A 20,297-nucleotide genomic window follows, 5' to 3' on the forward strand; every position below is an offset into this window, starting at 1 on the left:
CGTAAGGTTTGATGTTACCATTGAACTTCCTTTATTAACAAGACTGAGTGCCTTGAGAAATCTTATCTTAGATGTGAATGAATTTCTCTTCTTGGATGCATACACGTTTCCTGTGCTAGTTAATAAACTGAAGCATTTCATAGTGGGACTGATAGTGAGCAAACTAGAACCGTCTAATATTAAAGACTTTCTATAGACTTTGTAGGGTAGAAAAAAGAGTACTGATGCTCAAGGGAACTGAAGAAGCCTAAGGTTATCTTTTAGAAGACATGGAGTAGGGCTAAGGAAGATTCATGAGGAATCCTGTAGATACTAGATAATCTGTTGCATATCATTTGGAACTTGGTTTTGTTGTTTGCAAAGGTGGAAATCGACAGAGAAGTCTCTGCTGCTGCTATGTTCCAACTAAGATTTGTATTTGAACAAAGTAATTAAAGCCAATCCTAATACTAGTAGTTATAGAGAATCACATTAGGCACGCAAATGACTTCAGTTGTAGTATTAGTTACGGTGCTTATCAGGATATATTCCGCTACAGATAACTCAGTGGAATATGTATACTGTTGCCCCTAACATGCCACCATCCTCTGATAGTAACATGCAGTTGTGGGTGGGGTCAAGAAATTACATACAGATGTATCGAGAGTAGATTATACTTCAAATGTTTGTTTAGACTTCTTTATGAGTGCATAGACACACTGAATACTAGAAGTTGTTATGTTTGTATGGACTGGAGTTACCTGCTTCTGAGGGAATTATCTATCATCATCTCCCTCTGAACTATGGTATTTCTTGTAGTCTTCTGTTAAGTATATTTTATGGAGAAGGTAGTTTTCAATATTGTTTTTAGAATTATGATATAATTCTCCCACATGTTCCCCTTATTACAAATTTAAATACAAATCCTTATGTTATAGGTGCAAAGATTGCAGGTAAATATTTTGTATCCTTTAGGTCAGTAGATACTGTGCATGCAAATAGAAATTGAACATCAGGAAAAAAGACATTAACCCGCCTTAGTTTTAGATTGGAAACACAAAGGAATAATGCGTTATCAGAGTTATATAGATCTGTTGTTTCTAGAAGAAAGTGAATGTGATCATACTTTTGAAGTGAGAGGGAAAAAGTCTAATTTCCTGGAGGGACAGGATCCTGTGATATCTGGAGTTTATTTTATTTGTGGACAAAATGCATATTTCAAATTGCTACATGGATGGCATGGTACCTGTTATTTTGGTAAAGTTTTTCCTAAGATTTATCATGTGGAACATTTTACCAATTGAGGTGAGGAAGTACTGGCAAGGTCAAATAATTGTAAGAAAGAACAAAGGGAGTGTTTACAGTGGTACTATCATACGAAGGGAGGAATCCAAGGACGCTTTGGAAGCAGAGACTGGAATATGTGAGTAGTGTTCAAGGCCCCAAGTTCTTTCTTGGGAACTGCACAAGTACTATGATGTGTCTGAGGTCATATTACTCTAATGTTCTTTGTGTATTTGAATTAGTGAACTCAACTAAGACTTAGGGATGTACAGACCTCGCTTTTCATCTCTGATCGTGTTACTTCATGCTATACATGACCTTTTACCTATAGAACTTCTACAGAGGTTCTGATGCTGACACCTTTCTTGCTTCCTTGATTCAATAGGGTTTCCCGTATCCTTAGTTTAGCGTAAGGTTTAGTAGAAGGTTGTAACTCTTTTCCATGTATGGGTAGAAGGATCAAACCAGTTGTTTAGTCATCAAATCACATTCCTTATTTTCTGCATTGCTGCCACAGAAATTCTTATGGGCTCCTTGCTGTTGAGGAACAAGATTGTACGCTGCTTTAGTCTTCCTTTGATAATCTTGTTTTTTTTTACAGTATGTTCTTGAGACTGATTCATATTAGTCTACCTTTGAGTTTATAATAAATTGTGTGTCCTAATGGTCACACTGTACATTAACCCCTTAACAGGGGTGTAAATTCCGCCGTGGTGCTGGAGTTTTATTGCGTGGGCGGGGCAGCGTCGGCCAACGGACATGCGCTGAACTTCAGAGGTAGTGCTCGCGACGGCCGTTGGCAGACGTGCGCATGCGAGTGGTTAAGATTTAAATTGCTGTTAACCCCTTTTCATCTCAGGCTCTTGAAAAGGTCTATTGACCATATTTAAATTAGAAGGAACGCGCAGAGCATTTTCACTGGTACCCAAAAGAAGCACGGCAGCAGGCTTGGGGTGTAGAGGGAAATGAGGGGTGTGAAATATGGCGGGATAGATAGGTGTCGCTGGGAGCAAACAGTTGGCAGTGTACTAAGGGAACGATTAGGGTTAACATGAAAGAGAACAATGGAAAGTATAGAGAGAAATTATGGCAGGTTTGATACATGTGAATAATGCCATAAAGCTACAAGAGAATAATGCCCATTTTTGGGTTTCAACAATAGCTAATAATTATTGGGGAGATATAAAATAAAATTAGGGTCTTAGATTTCAAATGCCAATTTGTGAAATATTTACCGGGTGTGGAAAATACTTCCTATGCTGACTTTTATTTTGGAAAGTGAGGAGCTGTTTGGGATTGGTGATTTCTGCGCAGAATTTTCATGGATGTGGAATTTCTATTTTTTCTCCTCTAGTAAATCTTGGACGGTTCAAAGTGCCAACATTTATCAAGATAAAATTGCAGGGTGTGGTACTTACCAGAAATCTCAAACTTCCAATTATTTTGCAATCAAGAGTTTCTGCAGAGATCTGCCTTTACCACTCCACTCAGTATGAGGCAAAAGATGGTGAAATGGAGCTCACTGACATGTGGCTAATATTTACAAGTGTACTATTAAGGAGAATAGCCAAAAATTATGTAGTGCATAATGTGTATAATAAAAGTCACCTTTGTCTAAGGCTTCGTAAAGCATTCTGTCAGTGGCCTCTTGATTTGTAATTCACAAAACTACCATCTGAATTTTAATATGCTTATTGTGTTCAGCTGAGCAAACATTAGTCGACATTACATTCCAACTAAAGACAGTTCTATTAATTTTGTGAGCTGTATAAATATTAATTACATTTACTTTAATATGCATGTAAGTAAAAGAATGGGAATATTGAGAAGTTACGTCCTTCCTTCATGGCCTATGTAGCCAAGACCATCAAGAATAAAGGTGGAAGAGGGCCCTATAAACACTGATCTGACCTCTGAGTGACATCCAACAAAGCATCATTCATTCGATGACAACAATCGCTCACTTGGTATCATAAACATGAATAAGACGCAGAGGCTGCTATCGTTCAGTATTGTTCTACTTTAAAAAAAATGTAGGAAAAGCGTTGCAAAACTCATACGAAAGAAAATCAATAAATGCCCTTTGCACCAACATTTGTGCACTGTCTTAATAGCTGACGTAAAAATTCATTATTTGTTCACGCTTACGGTTTTTTATTGCCCTTGTCTCTCACAATACATTCTCAAGAACATGTAATTGAACAAACAATGCACAATAAAAATAAATGAAAAGAATTCTCCTGCCATAGTCCAAATAACTTACACTTCAACAGGTTTTTATTATAGACAATTTGATTTTTTGCTTTTCCTAAATCATTTTTAGAGATGGCTTTCAAAATATAATATTGAACCAATATAAAATAGCGTTAACATTGACAGAATGTTTTGAAGAACTGGTAAGTAGGCTTCTTCATAAGCTTTGCATTAGTTTTCCTGGATTTATCTCTTAATATGGCTCATAGCTCACTGTCAATACTAATTAAAATGTCTTAAGACAACTTATATTAGAAATGTAGGCAGCTTTCTGCACCACATGCTACAAAGTAAAGGATAGAGGAACATGTTTGCAGCAATTATTACAAAAACATGGGGACCGATTACGATCGGGGAAGACTCAAGTCTGCCCGCCATCGTAGTGGGGATTGAGACCGCTCGCCATGCATGCGATGGTCCCCCAAACCAAATTAGGATGCGACCGCCACCAACGCGGTTGCATCTTGCAATTTAACATTGCGGCAGATGCTGCTGACTGCAGCACCTGCCACAATGTTAAAAATACATGTGGTGCATTTCACTGCACTAAGTGGCAGGCACCGCACAGTGCCTGCCACTTAGTGCATTGAAATGTAGGGGGGTACCATGGGTATCCCGACAGTGCACCAACACATCCCCCCAACACAAGGACGACCTTCAAAGCGCCCCCAAAACAATCCCCGCAAGCTTTTCCATGGCGGTTTCCCCACCATGGAAAGGCTGGCTGAAGCCAGCAGCCAAATTGGGGGACAGTGCCTGCTAAGCACCGCCACCATTTTAGGGATGAAGATGATGGCGCTGCAGGCGCGGTCTGGATTCACCTGCCATCCTAATCTGGCGGCCGGTGAATCCACGTTCGATTGCGGAAGGCTCATCACGCACGGCGGGGCTACCATCATCGTAATGACACCAATAGTTTTATGTAAGTCGCAGATCAAAAGGTCATTCTTAAAGTTATGTTGACTTTTTTCTGTATTTCGAACACTGTATGAATTATGCTCATTTATGAGTTGGCTATGGAGCTTAAAATTATTTTAACACAATTTACACTATACCCTTTCGGTTTTGCCCCTGAAAAATATGTGACTTTTCATTTTATTAACTTACAGTAGCCGCCTATAGCTTGCCCTTTAGTAATACTAGCACTGCCCTTGCTTCCCCTGATCTCAAGAACCATGGACACTGTGTCAAGATTAGGAAGTAAAGAGGGCTCTGTGGTCCTGGTGTAGCTTTCAGAGTTGTAATGATGACCATGAGCTGGATTTAGTAAATGATTTCATAAGACAAGAATTATGTGGAGCACTTCAGGCCCAGCCCCCACCAGAATCAACTCATTCCCAGAATCTCCAGCTGAAGTTCCCCATAAAACTTGCTAGAATGTACTATTGCACCAAGAATGCTGGGGCTATCACAGTTTTCTCAACTCCTTATAAGTCAGCTAGATTTTCCTCAGGAATTGGATACTGTAATGGGCAAAGAGTTGGACAAGAGGTTGAGTTATGTCATCAGGGGTCAAGGACTGAAAAATAGCATATGCAATAGGCCAGGCAATTTATTTATTCAGCATCCATGCATTGATGCCTCAGCGGGTCATAAACCACAGCAAACTCCCATTTGCAGAAGGTATTAGTGTCCATAAAACACTGGTATTTCAGAAGGTGCCATGTGGTCCCTTCCGTGGTGACGAATACAATAGTGGACATAGCCTGCTGGCAAACTCATGAAAAGGCATTCCTTCTTTGCAGTGGATCTTTCCCCACACAAGTAAACAAAGGGACGGGAGAAAGAGTGGGAAAAAAAAGAAATGGAAGAAAGAAAGAAAGTGAGGAAGAAATTGGGAATGGAGAGGTGATGGAAAACAGAAGGTAGGGGTGTCAGAACCACTACCTCCAGCAACACCTGTTGGGAGTTTGTTTTGTAAAAACAAAAAAGGTTGGGTAACAGCTACCTGACTGACAGCATGTGCAAAAAGAACAGATGATGAATGGAACGCTAAACAAATCATTCTCCCCCGGTCACAGATCTGGGTTAAATTCATAGTTTTTTGGCTTGCCTTGCCATTATAGTTTGGATACAGCCACACGCAAATTAGTCTTGACCCTGATCCCCATAGGAACAGTCCAGCCCGAACTGCCAAGCAAGGTCCTCCCTGGACCAGAAACAAGCATCCTGGGACTGGTTTCGGGGTATCACCCCTCATCAGCCAGACTAGCTTGAATCTAGTGGCATAGGTACCCAAGTCTGGGCAGTACCCTTCCCACTTAGGGTGGCAAATGCAAAAACAACATGACGGCAGCCAATCACCATGATGCTGGTTTCTCAGAAGAATATAAAAAAGTGATGGGTGCATGAAATATTCTTAGCTACTGGTAATTACTCAGGCCACATTACAGTCCATCATTTTGTGACCACTGTGCCACCTCAGATATGACACAGTCATTTTGAAATAAGCTTTGCTCATGATTCAATGAGAGCATTTCAGGTAACACTACTAGGCCGGGTATATTCTGTAACATGACACAAGCAACCCAAAACTGGTTTTGGTCTTTTTGGGTGAAAGAAAATGGGTCATTGATTGAGGGGGGTGAAAACCCAGCTTAAACAACAAGGCCAATTCTTCTCAGTGTGAAACACTAAAGTCACTAAATTAACCTGAGCTTAAATATCTGGTAGCTTGACGCAAAAGCAGAGATACTGTGTGAAGAATTTATGCATCACACAAACAGTAATATTGTGACAATGCAACACAAGAAAAAATTCAGTTTAATAATATGAATTTTAACAAATAAAATGACACCAAAACAATTTAAATCTAACCAGTAGAACTAGAATTATGGGTTTCTTAACGTTTTTAATGAAATCGAGTGCCTAAAATATCAAAGCATTAACCACAGGTAGCTGGTTATTTGAGACTATGGCAAAGTCAAACATTAAGGTCTGTTCTATGCAGCATGGGTAGGAAACCAGATGTGGATTGAGCCCAGTCTTGGCTTACCTTCGAACTTCTAAAATATATTAAAGAAAAGTGTTTGAGAAGGAGTTGTTTTCACCAAGGAGTTGCTTGACAATATCTTAGTGAAGCTGTCAGCAATGGCAGGGAAAGCTTTGAATGAGAAAAGCTGGATTTCCAGGCCAAAGAGGTCATTGTTGTTGTTGATGGGGAGCCAGCCTAGCCTGGTGAAGATATTTACCTTCTGACTTTGACAACATTTGGAAGTGAAAAACCTTCAGCGGGACGCAGCTGCATGCTGTAAATGAAGAGGACTCTACGAGGCTGGATACCATTGCTAACAAGCCCCGCTCAATAGGAGTTGGTGCTGTAGAATGTAGCAGGAGCTACCACAAAGTGAGGATGACTGGCAATGCATCTTGGGCAGATCGCCTGGCAGATCAGCCCCGGTCTTCTGTCGGTTCTCCAGGAAGTCTTTTATGAAAATCTTTTTATGCCCCAAGTTTTAGGATTAGGCAGGAACAACACATCTAGTACCACTTCCAAGGGCCTAGGCCCTGAGAGACAAGACTTTGTGGGTAAGGATGCACCCTAGCTGCTGCCTGCAGCTAAAACACAACAAAAAGCCAGTCAAGTATCCCTTGGATTCATTTCTGGTAGTCCTGTGTTCAAATTGGCCCGTATCCCTTCGAGCAGCAAGGCAATACTTCAAGTAGCAGGGAATTCCTCTGGTGGTCAAAGCAGTCTTTCTAAAGTCTTTCCCAGGCCAATAGTGTATGAAAGAGGTGTTCTGAGGATCCAATATTTCTACCTTGCACCACCGTTTGCAGTGGGGGGATTCCCTATACTACACCTACACCTGGTTCTGGGAAGTTATTCCCTTCTCTGCAAAGGCTCCAAGAACTTTGGGGCGTCAAAATACTAGTGGCAGGTTCCTTTGTGTAAACTGGAGGTAAGCCCTTTAAGGTGTGAATGGGGCAAGGAATGGCTCACTTTCTGGGAGAGATATGCAAATCTGAGAAGCACAGCATTTACAGTTATGTGACCTAGGACACTGGCAGAAGTCACAAATGGTTAGGAAAAGAAAATACTGAATTCCTCAAAGGGCCATTTTTAGAATTGTGACTTAATATAAATGAAATATGCCAAATGAGGTGTAAGCCAATTGTACTATATTTCAAGATGGGAAAAGTAGGGGTTAAGGCAAAACATTGAGGGGAAGACAACACCAAGACGGTCAGGTCTAACATTAGGCCTCTTCAGTAAAGTGTAGCTTTCTTCAAATGGCACAGTGAGCATGGGACCTACATCTGGGCCTTCCTGTTCCACTTAAGACATCACACTAAGGAACAACAAAATATAAATGATCGAATAGTCAGAGTCATCTCATCCCAGTCCATGCCATATTGCATATGCCCAGATGTGGGTCCTGTACTCATTGTACCATAGGAGTCAAGCTACACCCTACTGAAGAGTCTCATTTAGGACAAAAGTGGTCTGGGGTTGCTGGTGGTCCTTTCTGGAGAGTCTGTGCCTGTCAGTTAGGGGCCTAATGTTCCCATATGGAACAGGGTCAGTATTGATTGCGTAAGACAGACCCTTTTCTAGAGTGGCATTGTGGGTGAAAAATGGTGAACTGGATTGGGGCCCTACTGATATGCAGTGGCAGAGATTAATTCAAGCATTCCATCCATCACTTTGTGAACATTTCTCAGAAGGCACGTAGATCACCACAGGGCTGATGGTGATCTCTAAATATGATGCTTTCCTGTCCATCAGGGTGGCAGGCATAATGTTCTCCAACTCAGTGAAAGATAGAGTACAAAAGGCAGAAGGCTAAAGCAGGCTCAAAGTAACAACACATTCATTCTCTGTGGAGCATAAAAATGTGCCCTACATAGCTGCCCATTTGAGGCTGATGTAAACCAGCAGCATAATTCTGAGGAGGTATAACAAAACACATATGTTCTCTTTTATTCACTTTTTTAAATGTACAGCTTGCCAATTTACTTCTCTGAAACTGAAATGTAGTCTCTAGTTATGAAGGCATGCCAATGAGATATTTAAGAAAGGTTTGTAGGCTTACCTTTAACAGTAGGACTGGCAGCCTCCTTTTTTACTGGTTTTTCAGGAGCTGATGGAGGTGTTGTTGCTACCTTTACTTCTGAACATAAAAATAAATGAGTTTAAAATTGGGGAAACCAGGTTATTTTATTATCATGCTTTCACATGTCTAGTAGCAATTTTTCCAAAATGTAATAAAAACAAACTGCGAAAAGTAAAAGCACTGCAATATAAAGATGCTAACTAAACAACAATGGCTACCTTAAGCAGTGTTTACACAGATCCTATGTGTGCCCCACATTGGAATAGGATGGGTGAACATTTCATAAGTATTTTCACACAAGATTTATGGGTACCTTTTGTGGTGTTTTTTTCCCTAAATTACAGAAAATTTGCTCTCATTTTCGTCCTATTGAGAAAACGTGTCGCTTTCATAGCATGGTGGCTGGTGGGATCATGACAGTTATTTGCTAGAAACAGTCTTTGTAGCTCCATTCAACTCTAGACGGCCTATTGTTGATTATTTCAGTGGCAATGTGTGCCTTGCTTATATTCACTTTTAACTCTATCCACAGGGAAATTAATTGGTTTTTAAATTTACCAGGACTCAAGATTGACTTTTTTGAGTGTCTTTGCAGTCCGGCTACTTTGTTGGTTCACCAGTCTTTGGATACCTGCCCCTTTGCTTTATTTGATAAGCATCATGTTCAGGATCAGAGTTGTTGTAGACTGCGCTGAGTTTGAAGCAATGTTCCACTGGGATGCCTGTAAAGTAGGGATTGTGTCTGTGGTTGAGACAAGGGTTAGAATCCAGGGCTGAGACTAAGTCTTCCGTCAGTCAAGCTGTGTAAGGGAATGGATTTTGTATGAAGGTACAGAGGAGGTGGAATATCAACTACTGAGACTAAGCAATGACCTGGACCTGCCCTTAGAACTTCAGTGGCAGGGGGTTCAGAAATCAAAGAGTGCTCAGGATTGGATGGGAGATCATGGACAGAATCATACTCAGAATCTGTTATCAGAAACCTGGTGGAAAAGATGCACATTATGCTCCAAGTGTTGGAAGTGAGCATCTTTTGTGTGATATTCCACCCGATTTTTGCATTCACTACCCTTTATTCTTTTGCTCAAACTGCTTTTTGTTGGCTTTAGGGCTCTGTATTCTTTACTCCTGCTAACCAAGAGGCAAAATAACTGCATGCAATGAACACAACAATTGATGAACATGCATGACTGCAACACCTTTTCTTATGATACAAAAGAAAATAATTTTTTGATTCATAATTCAAATTGGTGTGTCCCAAAGGTAGAAAAAAGTGCATTGAGTCCCAAGTGAAAACACAAAACACAGACATTTGCCACAAATGTACAGTGAAAAAGTGCTTGTGTGTTTTTAACAGTCAACTTTTAAAATAATATAGTCCATTGGCTTTGATTGCTGAGCCATTTTTTTGTTACTTATCAGTGTTGATGGCGTTTTGACCCTTTAACCATATTCAAGGGTCTCGTAAGGAATTAATAAATGTAGTGACATCTGACCTTCCCGCATCCTATATCAGAATGGTATGGTCAGGCTAATCATGAAAGGAGTAAAGAAGGGTTCACCCTTAGTGAAAATTAAGGCAATACTCACTCAGGGTGAATGTATGACACATACGTTCACAACGCGGTATTTTACATCAAGTTCGTTACAACGCAAGTTGTTACAACAAATTGCGCTGTAAACATACTGAGTGTAACAACAGCGTTGTTAAGGTCGTTCTCTACTCAGGGGTAATCAATGCCCCCAAGTGGGAATTGTCCATGATAAATTGTCAGCAGACAGCCACAGAGAACCAAAACTCATATCTATTGAATCGTAACTGTAAACAGCCAGCTGGTAATACACTGTTGTTCAACGGGAGCAAAAATCCTCCCTGCCAATAGCAAACAGCACAGTAATAGTGACTGTCAGTGTGAGGATCCTGGAGCACAGTGCAAGTGATTTACAAAAACACACACTATTTTTCACTCAATATTTGTTGTAATTATCTTTATTTTGTTGTGCTTTTTTCACTGTGGACAATATTCACTGTTCTGTATCTCTGTGGAAATGTTAGTACGGATAACAAAACAAAAACAAAATTGTGCCATAAGATCAAGGGTGGTGGTTATGAATGTTTATAAATTATTGTAATAACTAAAGATAAAAAGCAGGGACAAAAATTGTATAAAAAACAAGTGTGATGTTTATGAATGTTCATACATTATTAAATTAACTAAAGATAAAAGCAGAAACAAAAATAGTATCAAAAGAACAGGTGTGATGGTTATGAATGTTCATAAATGATTGCATTTATTGTATGAGGGTATTTGCCTTTCTTTTAAATTTCTCGAAATTATTCCAATGAGAACCATTGTTTTGTAATAATCATTTATAAAAAGTTGGTATTTTCATGCCATAGCCAAATGTACCTTTCTGTCAGGGGTCACAGGACTGTTAATGGTGCTCCTGTGGTGAGATGTGTATTCCTCCCAAACAATGGACAAAAGGGCCTCGGTTTGAAGATGTGAGGTTCTTCTTGACAGGATTTCTTTGGAGCAGGTGGGCTGAACTCAGCTTTTCCTGGCTACAGAAGAAGCCTAGTATGTCACTGGAAGATGCAGCTCTTACCTGGGCCTGTCTGCCCTTTGTTTCACCTGACAAGCATGAGTAAAATCCAGGAGACAGCAAAGAACTGATTGGAAACAATTTTAGGTGTAGACAAAGGGGTGTCCCACACCCACAAGCTGACACTGGGAGTAAACGTGGCATTCCCAGCCTTTGATGAGAACATTCCTGGACTAAGGAGATACAGAAGAAGGACACACCCTGCTGTCTGAAGAAGGAAGACTTGATATGCTTGCCTTGAACACAGAACCCCAGAAGTGACTCCAAGGCTTAATTGGATGACCTCCTGTTTGGGCTACTGGGATACAACAGGGTTCCAGTGTCCCTTCCTTCTTTGAAGATTACCAGATCCAAATAGACCTGACCAGGTCTTTTCCTCTGCTGGCCTCTGTGGGAGTGAGTCTTATCCCCAGAGTTCTGTTCTCAAGGTCCTTGAGCCTTAGCTGAAATCAGAGTGTAATTCTGGCGTCCTAACTGAAGGTTCCACCGGATCCAACGTGAAGCGTCGTGGGTTTACTGGATCTGACACTGAACGACACAGAGCCTCGCAGAATCAGATGTTAAAACTTACCACAGGATGAACTTAGTCCTGTATACTACTCACAGTCCATCAGCCTGAACTAGTGACTGTGTCCATATCTGACGCAACCAGATTCCCACAGTTGGCAATTTGTGCCTTTTGTCACAAATTTTACATGAAAGATTAAAAGCTCATCACTCTTGTTATACTGCCGAATTTGTGTTATTTTGGTATTTTTATATAATTTGAATCATTAAAACATTCTCTATCTTTCTAAATTGGTTTAGGTCTTGTGTTTTGTTTTCACTTTATTATTGTTTGAGTGCTGCATAAAAACTTTAAACATTTCCTCCAAGTTGAATCTGACTACGTTTAACCCAAACTACCAGAGAGTTAAGCACAGGTATACTTAGTAACATTTGTAGTTTGCCCTGACAAGGATTGTGATTGTTCTTTGAACTGGGTTCTCACCCCCTTCAACAAATAATCCAGATTCTTAAAATTGGTGGCCCTGACAACAAAGAACAAGGGTGCTGGCCTCCAAGAGGAAGTTCAAGATCTGCTGTAAAATCTAAGGAAGGTCAGTCTCAATGAGATATCTTATTTTGATCAAAGTGATGAACACTATCCCAATAAAAATAAGAAACAGCAAGAAGTATTTTGCTCTGTTTCCCCTTGGGTTCCAAAGAAATCTGAAATCTACCCCGTGCCTCTGTGACGACCGTTCTGGACAAACAATGATGCATTTTACATTTTTTTTGTGCTTTTCATACATGATCGCCCAATTGTTTTTAATTTCCTTTATGAAGTTACTACATGTAAGGCACTGCATCTAAGCTTTTGAATTTGTTGAACAACTACCTGATGAAAAGTCTTGCTTTTACAGTAGCACCATGCACCCAGGATAAATGATTTGATCCCTTATTCTGGTTTATATAGGAGCTGTATCATTGTACTACACTGACCCATGAGACTCCTATTATTGTAAATTGTATTTGTACTGAAGTACTTATGCCTTTAGTTGCCTATCTGCATCATTATTTCCATGTTTTATCATTGTCCTGCACTGATTCATGATGTTTTTTCATGTTTAATCACGTTTGTGCAGAAATAATCATGTTTGTATTTATTTATATTTTTGTGCTTTTTCATGGTTGCTTCAACAGCCAAATAAAGTAATCTGAATCTGACTCTGAAGACACAGATTTCACAATAACAGTTTCCTGAAAACTAGAGCATCTCTGTAGTAAGGTAAAATAAAGGTAAATCCTTAGATACCTGCTCAGCCAGGTTATTCTTATGTCTCAAATATGAAGCATAGTGTTGTTTAGTTCCTTCCAATCCATAGGACCTGCGCATTTGTTTGGACAACATAAAGATTGGGTGAGGTGCCTAGAATGATTCTGGTCTGACGTCTTCATGAGGGGCTGCCCAGTTTGTGACTAAGGCAGGCTCCTTCATTTTCTCCCACCAGGTAATGGGGTTGCATTGCAGAACATATTGAAAATGTCACACTGTGTATTCTGTATATTTTTCTCATCACCAGTGAGAACGAGTGACTGAGAAAAGAGTTCTGATCTATTTCCACGATCACTAAGGAGTCATGGTTGTTGTGTTCAGTGGTTACCAGAAACTGTTCGCTCCTGGGTAAGGTTATGGGGGCTAATGGTGGATTTCTAATCGAAGCAAGGTCCTTGTAGGTAATCAATCCAGCTCATAGAAATATACAGAATGCACAGTGTGAACTGTGCAATATGTTCATTGAACCAACATTATTCTGTTGTAAAATACATGTGCCACGATAATCAGTAGACAGACGCAGATGATAGTGACTGCAGGCACCAAACGCGTAAATGCTAGATACAGTTCTATTATGGTGCTAAAAATAGTGTCTATATGCAGGCATAGAAACAATGCAGTCCTACAATGCAAACCGTACTCTAAGTGTTCCTAGAGTGTGTTTAGGTGTGAAGCCAAGAATCCCCCCAAGGGACGATCCAACCCCATTACCTGATGGGAGAGCCTGCCTTGGTCACAAACTGGACACCCTCTTACAGGGACGTCGGACCGCTGCTTTGTAAAGTCTCAGCATTCAGGGACCTTCAGTGTCAGCTGAAGTGCCTCCTCTGCTAAGCTATTGGGATGCTCACTATTTGAAATAGAAAGCAGCCTTGCGAGGTATGCATAGACCAGCGATGGTATGGATATGTAGATAGCTATGTCGCCCCGTGGATGACAATAGAGAACGACCTGTGTACACAGTGCATAAAGAGGCCATGTACAGGATGTTTGAGGCATCATGATAAAGTTCAAAGCTGTCGTTTCAGAGAACCTAATCCAACATTGTCGTGCATGCAAATATGTGCAAAAGTTCCCAGCATAAATGTTATGGTGAAAAAAGAAGGCGACAGGGTGTTTCTAAGTATCCTGAAACTCTGCATCCGGTCTTATATGCAGCTGTTATAGACACACAATCAACACAGAGGTTCCTGTCAGAGTCACTCTAATACCCCAAATATTGTTAATTCTCTTCACAAAGTTTCTTTCTTTTGTATTTTTTGGGAATCTTCGTGACAACGTCGGGAACGCCGTGAATACGTTGCAAAATCGCAAAACAAATGCATAAATTCAATGACCACCAGCACATAGAAAAGCATTAACTACAAATATCCATTCGGAACAATGCACTACATATACTACAATATACATGCTTTTTTAAAAACATGTTTAAACTCATGTTTTTGTACTAAGTTTCTTTAAAATACATCTTGAAGACCTATTTTTGCTGTTATTCGGGGAGTCACGACGATGCCGTTAACTGCAACGATAGCACCTTTTTCAGATAGTGAAAAACACATATATGCACACATATTACAGTATTTCACATACTAGGGGTTTATTATTGGACACTTCAAACTAATTTTTTTGTGTGTATTTCTAGGACAACCATCTTTAAAACCAATTTTTGATTGGCGGTCATGTCAGAGATCAAAATGACATTGGTAATCACGATCCCTGCAGATATGGCGCGAAAGCGGAGAGCAAAAGCAGGAATTCAACAGAAACCACCACATAAAAAAATTATAACTATATATTTAAATCTAACCATCACACTAGATACATCACTATCTAAATAACTTCATAAAAACATTTAAAAGAATCTCAAGTTAATGTGTATTAATGATTCAATTATATATTTTCTATATTTTCCCCAATATTCGCACTGTCGACGCAATATTCGCGACGTACCCGTAACAGGACATCAGGGAGCCGCCCTGGTGTTTGTGGTGGTGTTCGTAAATATTGTGCACAATTAAAAAAATCTATTTTGGACACAGACCTTGTGTTACTAACACTTACATGTCTAAAACATGGGGTCAGAGTACCTCAACCCTGACCCCTTATGTTTGATTTCACAGAAAATTTTAGACCGAGGAACCATTCCTGATAGTTAAAATGGTGGCCGTAACTTTCTGTTCAGGTTGCTTCCAGCCAATCAGAGCATTCCCGTTTGCTCACACATCCGCTATTAATCACGAAATCAATGCAAAATCTCTGCATCGTGCAGTTGCATACTTCCATTTCTCTATGGGAGCTTGTGCTGCAGTCCTAAACCGGCCATAGCATAAGCTTCCATTGAGAAATGGGAGAATTTGTTCATCCCTGCACCGCGTACCATGCACCTCGGGGTGCCTGCCACACTGTGCTGAGATAACCTCAGTTCCCAACCAGACACGGCAGGGCATAGGGGGCCCTGAAGGGGCACTCAGTGTCGCATTCCAGCAGGCTTTCCATGTTGGAAAGCCCAACATGAAAAGCCAGTCGGAAACCTACATTGTAATCCCTACTGTGGAAACGCCATCCATAGGGATTATGGGCAGGCCTCCGACTGGCCGTTGGGCTCCTTGAGCTCATCGGAATCCATCAGATATGACCGGTCGGTTTCACTTTCGACTGCCTGCATCGTAATGCAACGGTGGAAACTGAAGCACACAATGAGACTTGGAAAGCTTCCAACCTGCGGTCGGGGACTTTCCGAGTCTTATCGTAATTATGTACAAAGTTGTAACTGTTTGCTGAGGTTTTGTGGAGTTTGTTGTAGAATCAATCTAGGCAGCTCTCAATGCCACATGCTATGAAGCAAAGGATGGAGGAACTCCTTGGCAGCAATTAATACAGAAATATCATTTTAAGTAAGGTGCAGAACAAAAGATCTTCCCTAAAGTTCTGCATATGTGTTACTGTATTTCGAACACAATATGTATTATGCCTATTTATAAAATGGTGCTGTAACATAATATTGTTTTCACACCATTACTTTATACCCTTTCGGTTTTGTCCCTGAGACATTTGTGACTTTTAATTTTTTTGTCAGTAGCCTCCTCTAGCTTGCTTTTTAGTACTACTGGCACTGTCCTTGATTCCCCTGGTCTCAAGGATCATGGAGACAGTGGTAACATTAGAAAGATAAGAGAGCTCCATGATGCTGGTGTAGCTTCAGTAGTTGTAATGATGACCATGAGCTGGGTTTAGCAATGGTTTGGTAAGTTAAGATCTTTTGAAAGCACTTCCGGCTAAGCCCTCGCCAGGTCTAACTCATTCCAAGAATCTCCAGCTGAAGTTCCCCATAACATGTACTAGAATGAATTAATAAGCATGAAGACTAGGGTATCACTCTTGTCTCCATTTCTTATACTTCTGCTAGATTCAAATAGGATACTGTTATATGGCCAAGGAAGTGCCTATTACATGAAAGGGGGGGAGTGAATTTCTATGGTTGGGTGGGTTAGGTACGAGATTGAGTTCTTATTTATTGGTTTGTTGATTATGCTTGGCTCCTTCTCTCTTATCCTTACTCCCCTACCTTCTTCTCACTTTCAAATGATCTCTTACCTGCCTCCTCTCTCACCACTCCTTCCTCTACCTCTCACGGCTTCCTTGGTCACCTGGATTTCTTTTTAATACGCCACACACCATGGATTACACGAACCCACAGCAACTTAGAACACATACTTCTAAAGGACAAAGACACCTCCAGAAGTTGCTAAATGAACTCAGGTACAAAACATACCTCGTACACTCAACCCAATGTTTACTCTCACAAGACCCACATTCTAACTCACAAAGAACCTATTCCTATTTACGATAACTACTCCTTTACATATACTTAACCAACCCGTAAAACGTAGAGTGATGGCGGATTATTGTAATAAACTCAAAGGTGACATTTTTCTCTTACAGGAGACCCACCTCCAATCTATACATGACACTAAATTCTACAGCTCCTGGATCTCAACTGCCCAGCAAATAAGGAGTGGAGTAAGATTTGGTAAGCCAAGAATGATTGGAACCACATTAGGCCTAGCACCCAACAGGTCTAACTAATTCCCAGAATCTTTAGCTGAAGTTCCCCCTAAAATTTTCTAGAATCGACCTTCGCAGCAAGAATGCTAAGCATATCACAGTTGTCTCCACTCATAATTCCACTAGATTCTTTACAGCAAATTGGATACTCTTATCAGCAAAGAGTTGGGCAAGTGGTTGACTTATGTCATTAGGGATAAAGGATTGAACAATATCATATGCAATATGCCAGGAAATGTATTGATTCAGCATCCACACATTGATCCCTTAGTGGGTAATAAACCACTGCAAACTCCCATTTGCAGAAGGTGATAGTGTTTATCAAACACTGGTATTTCAGAAGGTGCAGCACCGGACGAAGGGGTCAAAACTGTCCTCCCGCCCTCTTCCTCCTTGCATTAAAGCCTAGGGAGCAGCCTGCCCCCAGAGGGCAAGCAACAAGGCCTCAACAGACCTTGTTGGGCACAAGTGATCGAATCGGAGTCGTCCAGGCTGAGGCCCCAGCACAGAGAGCCCACACAGGATATGGATCCTGGAAAGATTGGCAGGTGGGTAGAGTCTCCCTGAGGGGCATGGAGAGGTGGCCTCCACTGGATGCAGTCACTGTGCATTCCTTATTCCTGGACAGTGGACACAGCGGCTCTGGCATTCTGGTGAGGTGGCAGTGGACGAGATTTAGGATTGTCCTCCACAGAAAGAGCAGTGAGAGGGGACCAGTGGCTGATTGAACGGCATTGCAGAGGACTGGGGAGCTGAAGTCTCCTGCCCCCTCTTCCGCTGAGGTTCGGGAAAGCCAGGGTCAACCATCAGGCAGGTGGAGTCATCTGTCGGGGCACAGAGGGGAGTTGCCTGCCGGACAGGGTGCCCATGCCATGCCTGTCCTGGGATGATGGCTAGAACCCTCCAATGGGGGAGAAGTGGACTGTCAAGTTACCTCATCTTGTGATGTCGTGGAGCGGCCCGTAAGGTCAGATAGGGCTGCAGTAGCCAGATATACACGGATAACTCTTCTGAGCTTGATTGCCCCCACTGGGAGGGGCTTGCACCAAGATCTAGTCCCTAGGGGTGATCAACCAAAGACAATGGTGAAGGATAAACACCCCAGGCCTTGTGACAGGGAAATATGGACCACTACAACAAGGTGGTTCCCCATCAGTGGAGCCAGAGTTGGAATCACTAACTATGCAGTACAATGCAGTGCTGCTTTTGACAATCCACCTAATGAGAGGCGCTGAAAGAAAGGATAGGTGAAGTGCAATTGGAAGTATTCCTACTGTGACAGGACCTGTGCACTGTGGCTGAAAAGGTCATGGCAAGGAAGAGAAGGATCTCTGAACTGGAGGTTACAGTCCTGGTGCTCCAGAGAGACATGATGGGTGTCCAGATTGCTTCAAAGGATATGGCTTGGATGCTGGAAGATGCCAAAAACTGTATACGATGCAACAACCTACGGTTTGTGGGATTCTCAGAGGGGGTGGAGGGCACGAATATGATTGGGCTACTGTAATGTTGGCTGAAAGTGACTCCTATTTTATAATAGAATGGGCACACAGAGCGTTGGGAGCGAGGCCACTCCCTGGGGCCCCTATGCGGCTTGTAATAGTGAGATTTTTGATTTTCTAGGACCATGACATGATCCTGATGGAAGTATGCCACAAAGGAGGAATCCTCCATGAGAACACCAAAATCTGAGGGGCATGTTATCAAGCAGGGCGTTAAAATTATTGCTGTTTTAGCGGCAGAAAACTGCCGCTAAAGTGGCAATAATGGGCTTGATAATATGGCATTGTGAATTCCAATAGAAACCCATGTTCTAGTGTGAACATGGGCTTCTATTGGAATTCTCCATGGCACCAACACAGCTGCTCAAAAATAGCCCGAGAAGAAGACACCCAGGCACACAGTGGAATACCCAGGACATATGGCACAGCCCAGTCTCCTAGAAGACACAGGACTCACAGTCCTGATATTGAATGTCAATGGCTTGGGTAACAAAGACAAGAGAAGCCTAGTGGCACAGTAAATAAAGCAATTGAAACCATGGGCAGGCTTCTGTTTCCTGGGCAAGGGGCCCATACCACACTGGCACATGTGGATTACACCTTAGGATCCCATATTGATCAAAAAGAGTCCACCCATTCCGATTGACAAAAACATGGATAGACCCAAGGGTAGATTTGTGGTGGTACAGGGTCACTGGAGACAGACTGAGATGACTCTATTGAGTGATTATGCACCACCCATATTACAGGGACCCATGCTGGCTAAGCTTATGGAAATACTCCTGGAGACGATTTCCTCTTTACACATAATAGGTGCAGACTTTAATAATGTGAAGGTCACAGAACCTGATCGATTGGAGGCCTCTGCAGCTTTCTTCAGGCCTTGACATACACACGATTTGCTGAAAAATTAGGCCTGACAGATCTATAGAGATGTGCGCACTCTGTAGACAGAAGATAGTGATACTTCTTGGGGGCCCATAAGGTCTTTTCTAGGCTTGATTATGGGTTTATCCCCGCTGGTGGGGTAGGGGCTATCAACTGAACTGAATACTTGGCATGGGGCTTGTTGGATCATTCTTCTATGTTAGTCAGGATGGAAAGACAGCGTGGATAAGGAAAAGCTGGGCTGAAGGAGGCTCGAGGGACATCTACAGACCTCATTTACTCTCAGACAATGCACAGTTTGGCAAACCGAATACTGGGATCTGGCACAGGAAGTGGCTAAGAAACACATTTTGGCCATACTGCATCACCTATATGAAACAGGAGCCAAAGCAGGCAAGCTCCTGGAGTGGTTGAGTAGGAGCAAAATTGAGACCCTCTGGGTGAGGAATATTATAAACCTGAAGGGGCAGTCCTGCGAAATGGACTAGCAAATAGTGGAGGAATTTTCCCCCTATTATAAATCATTCTATAGGGCTCGCCCCCTGCACAGCCCAGCTAGTATAGAGCAGCATCTGGCCAAGGTTCTCACCACAGTGTTGGATACAGAGGCCAGTGAGGTGCTTGAGAGAGACATCACAACAAGAGAGGTTCAGGCGACCATTGCAAAACTGATGATGGGCAAATCCCCAGGGCCCAACATTATACAGACTGAGTTATATTAATGATACTCCAGCCCAAATAGCTAAACTTGTTCAGAGAAGCAGGGGAACAAGGTACCTTGCCAGCAGGTCTTCAGCAAGCCCCCATTACAGTGCTACCCAATATGGTAAACTCAAGAAGTGG

General features: G+C 41.7%; 1 protein-coding gene across 50 annotated transcripts in view; it reads right to left on the reverse strand.

Annotated features, from left to right (window-relative positions):
* LOC147708230 (uncharacterized) overlaps nucleotides 1–20,297 on the reverse strand; it is a 2,035,583-nt gene that overhangs the window by 1,231,002 nt on the left and 784,284 nt on the right. For all 50 annotated transcript variants that reach the window (XM_086926979.1, XM_086926974.1, XM_086926953.1 and 47 more), the window contains one exon: nucleotides 8,553–8,630. In XM_086926979.1, coding sequence (XP_086783105.1) covers nucleotides 8,553–8,630 — 78 coding nt within the window. The remainder of the gene's footprint in view (nucleotides 1–8,552; nucleotides 8,631–20,297) is intronic.

The sequence above is a fragment of the Lissotriton vulgaris genome, chromosome 6 (genome assembly GCF_964263255.1).
Source record: "Lissotriton vulgaris chromosome 6, aLisVul1.2, whole genome shotgun sequence".
NCBI lineage: Eukaryota > Metazoa > Chordata > Amphibia > Caudata > Salamandridae > Lissotriton > Lissotriton vulgaris.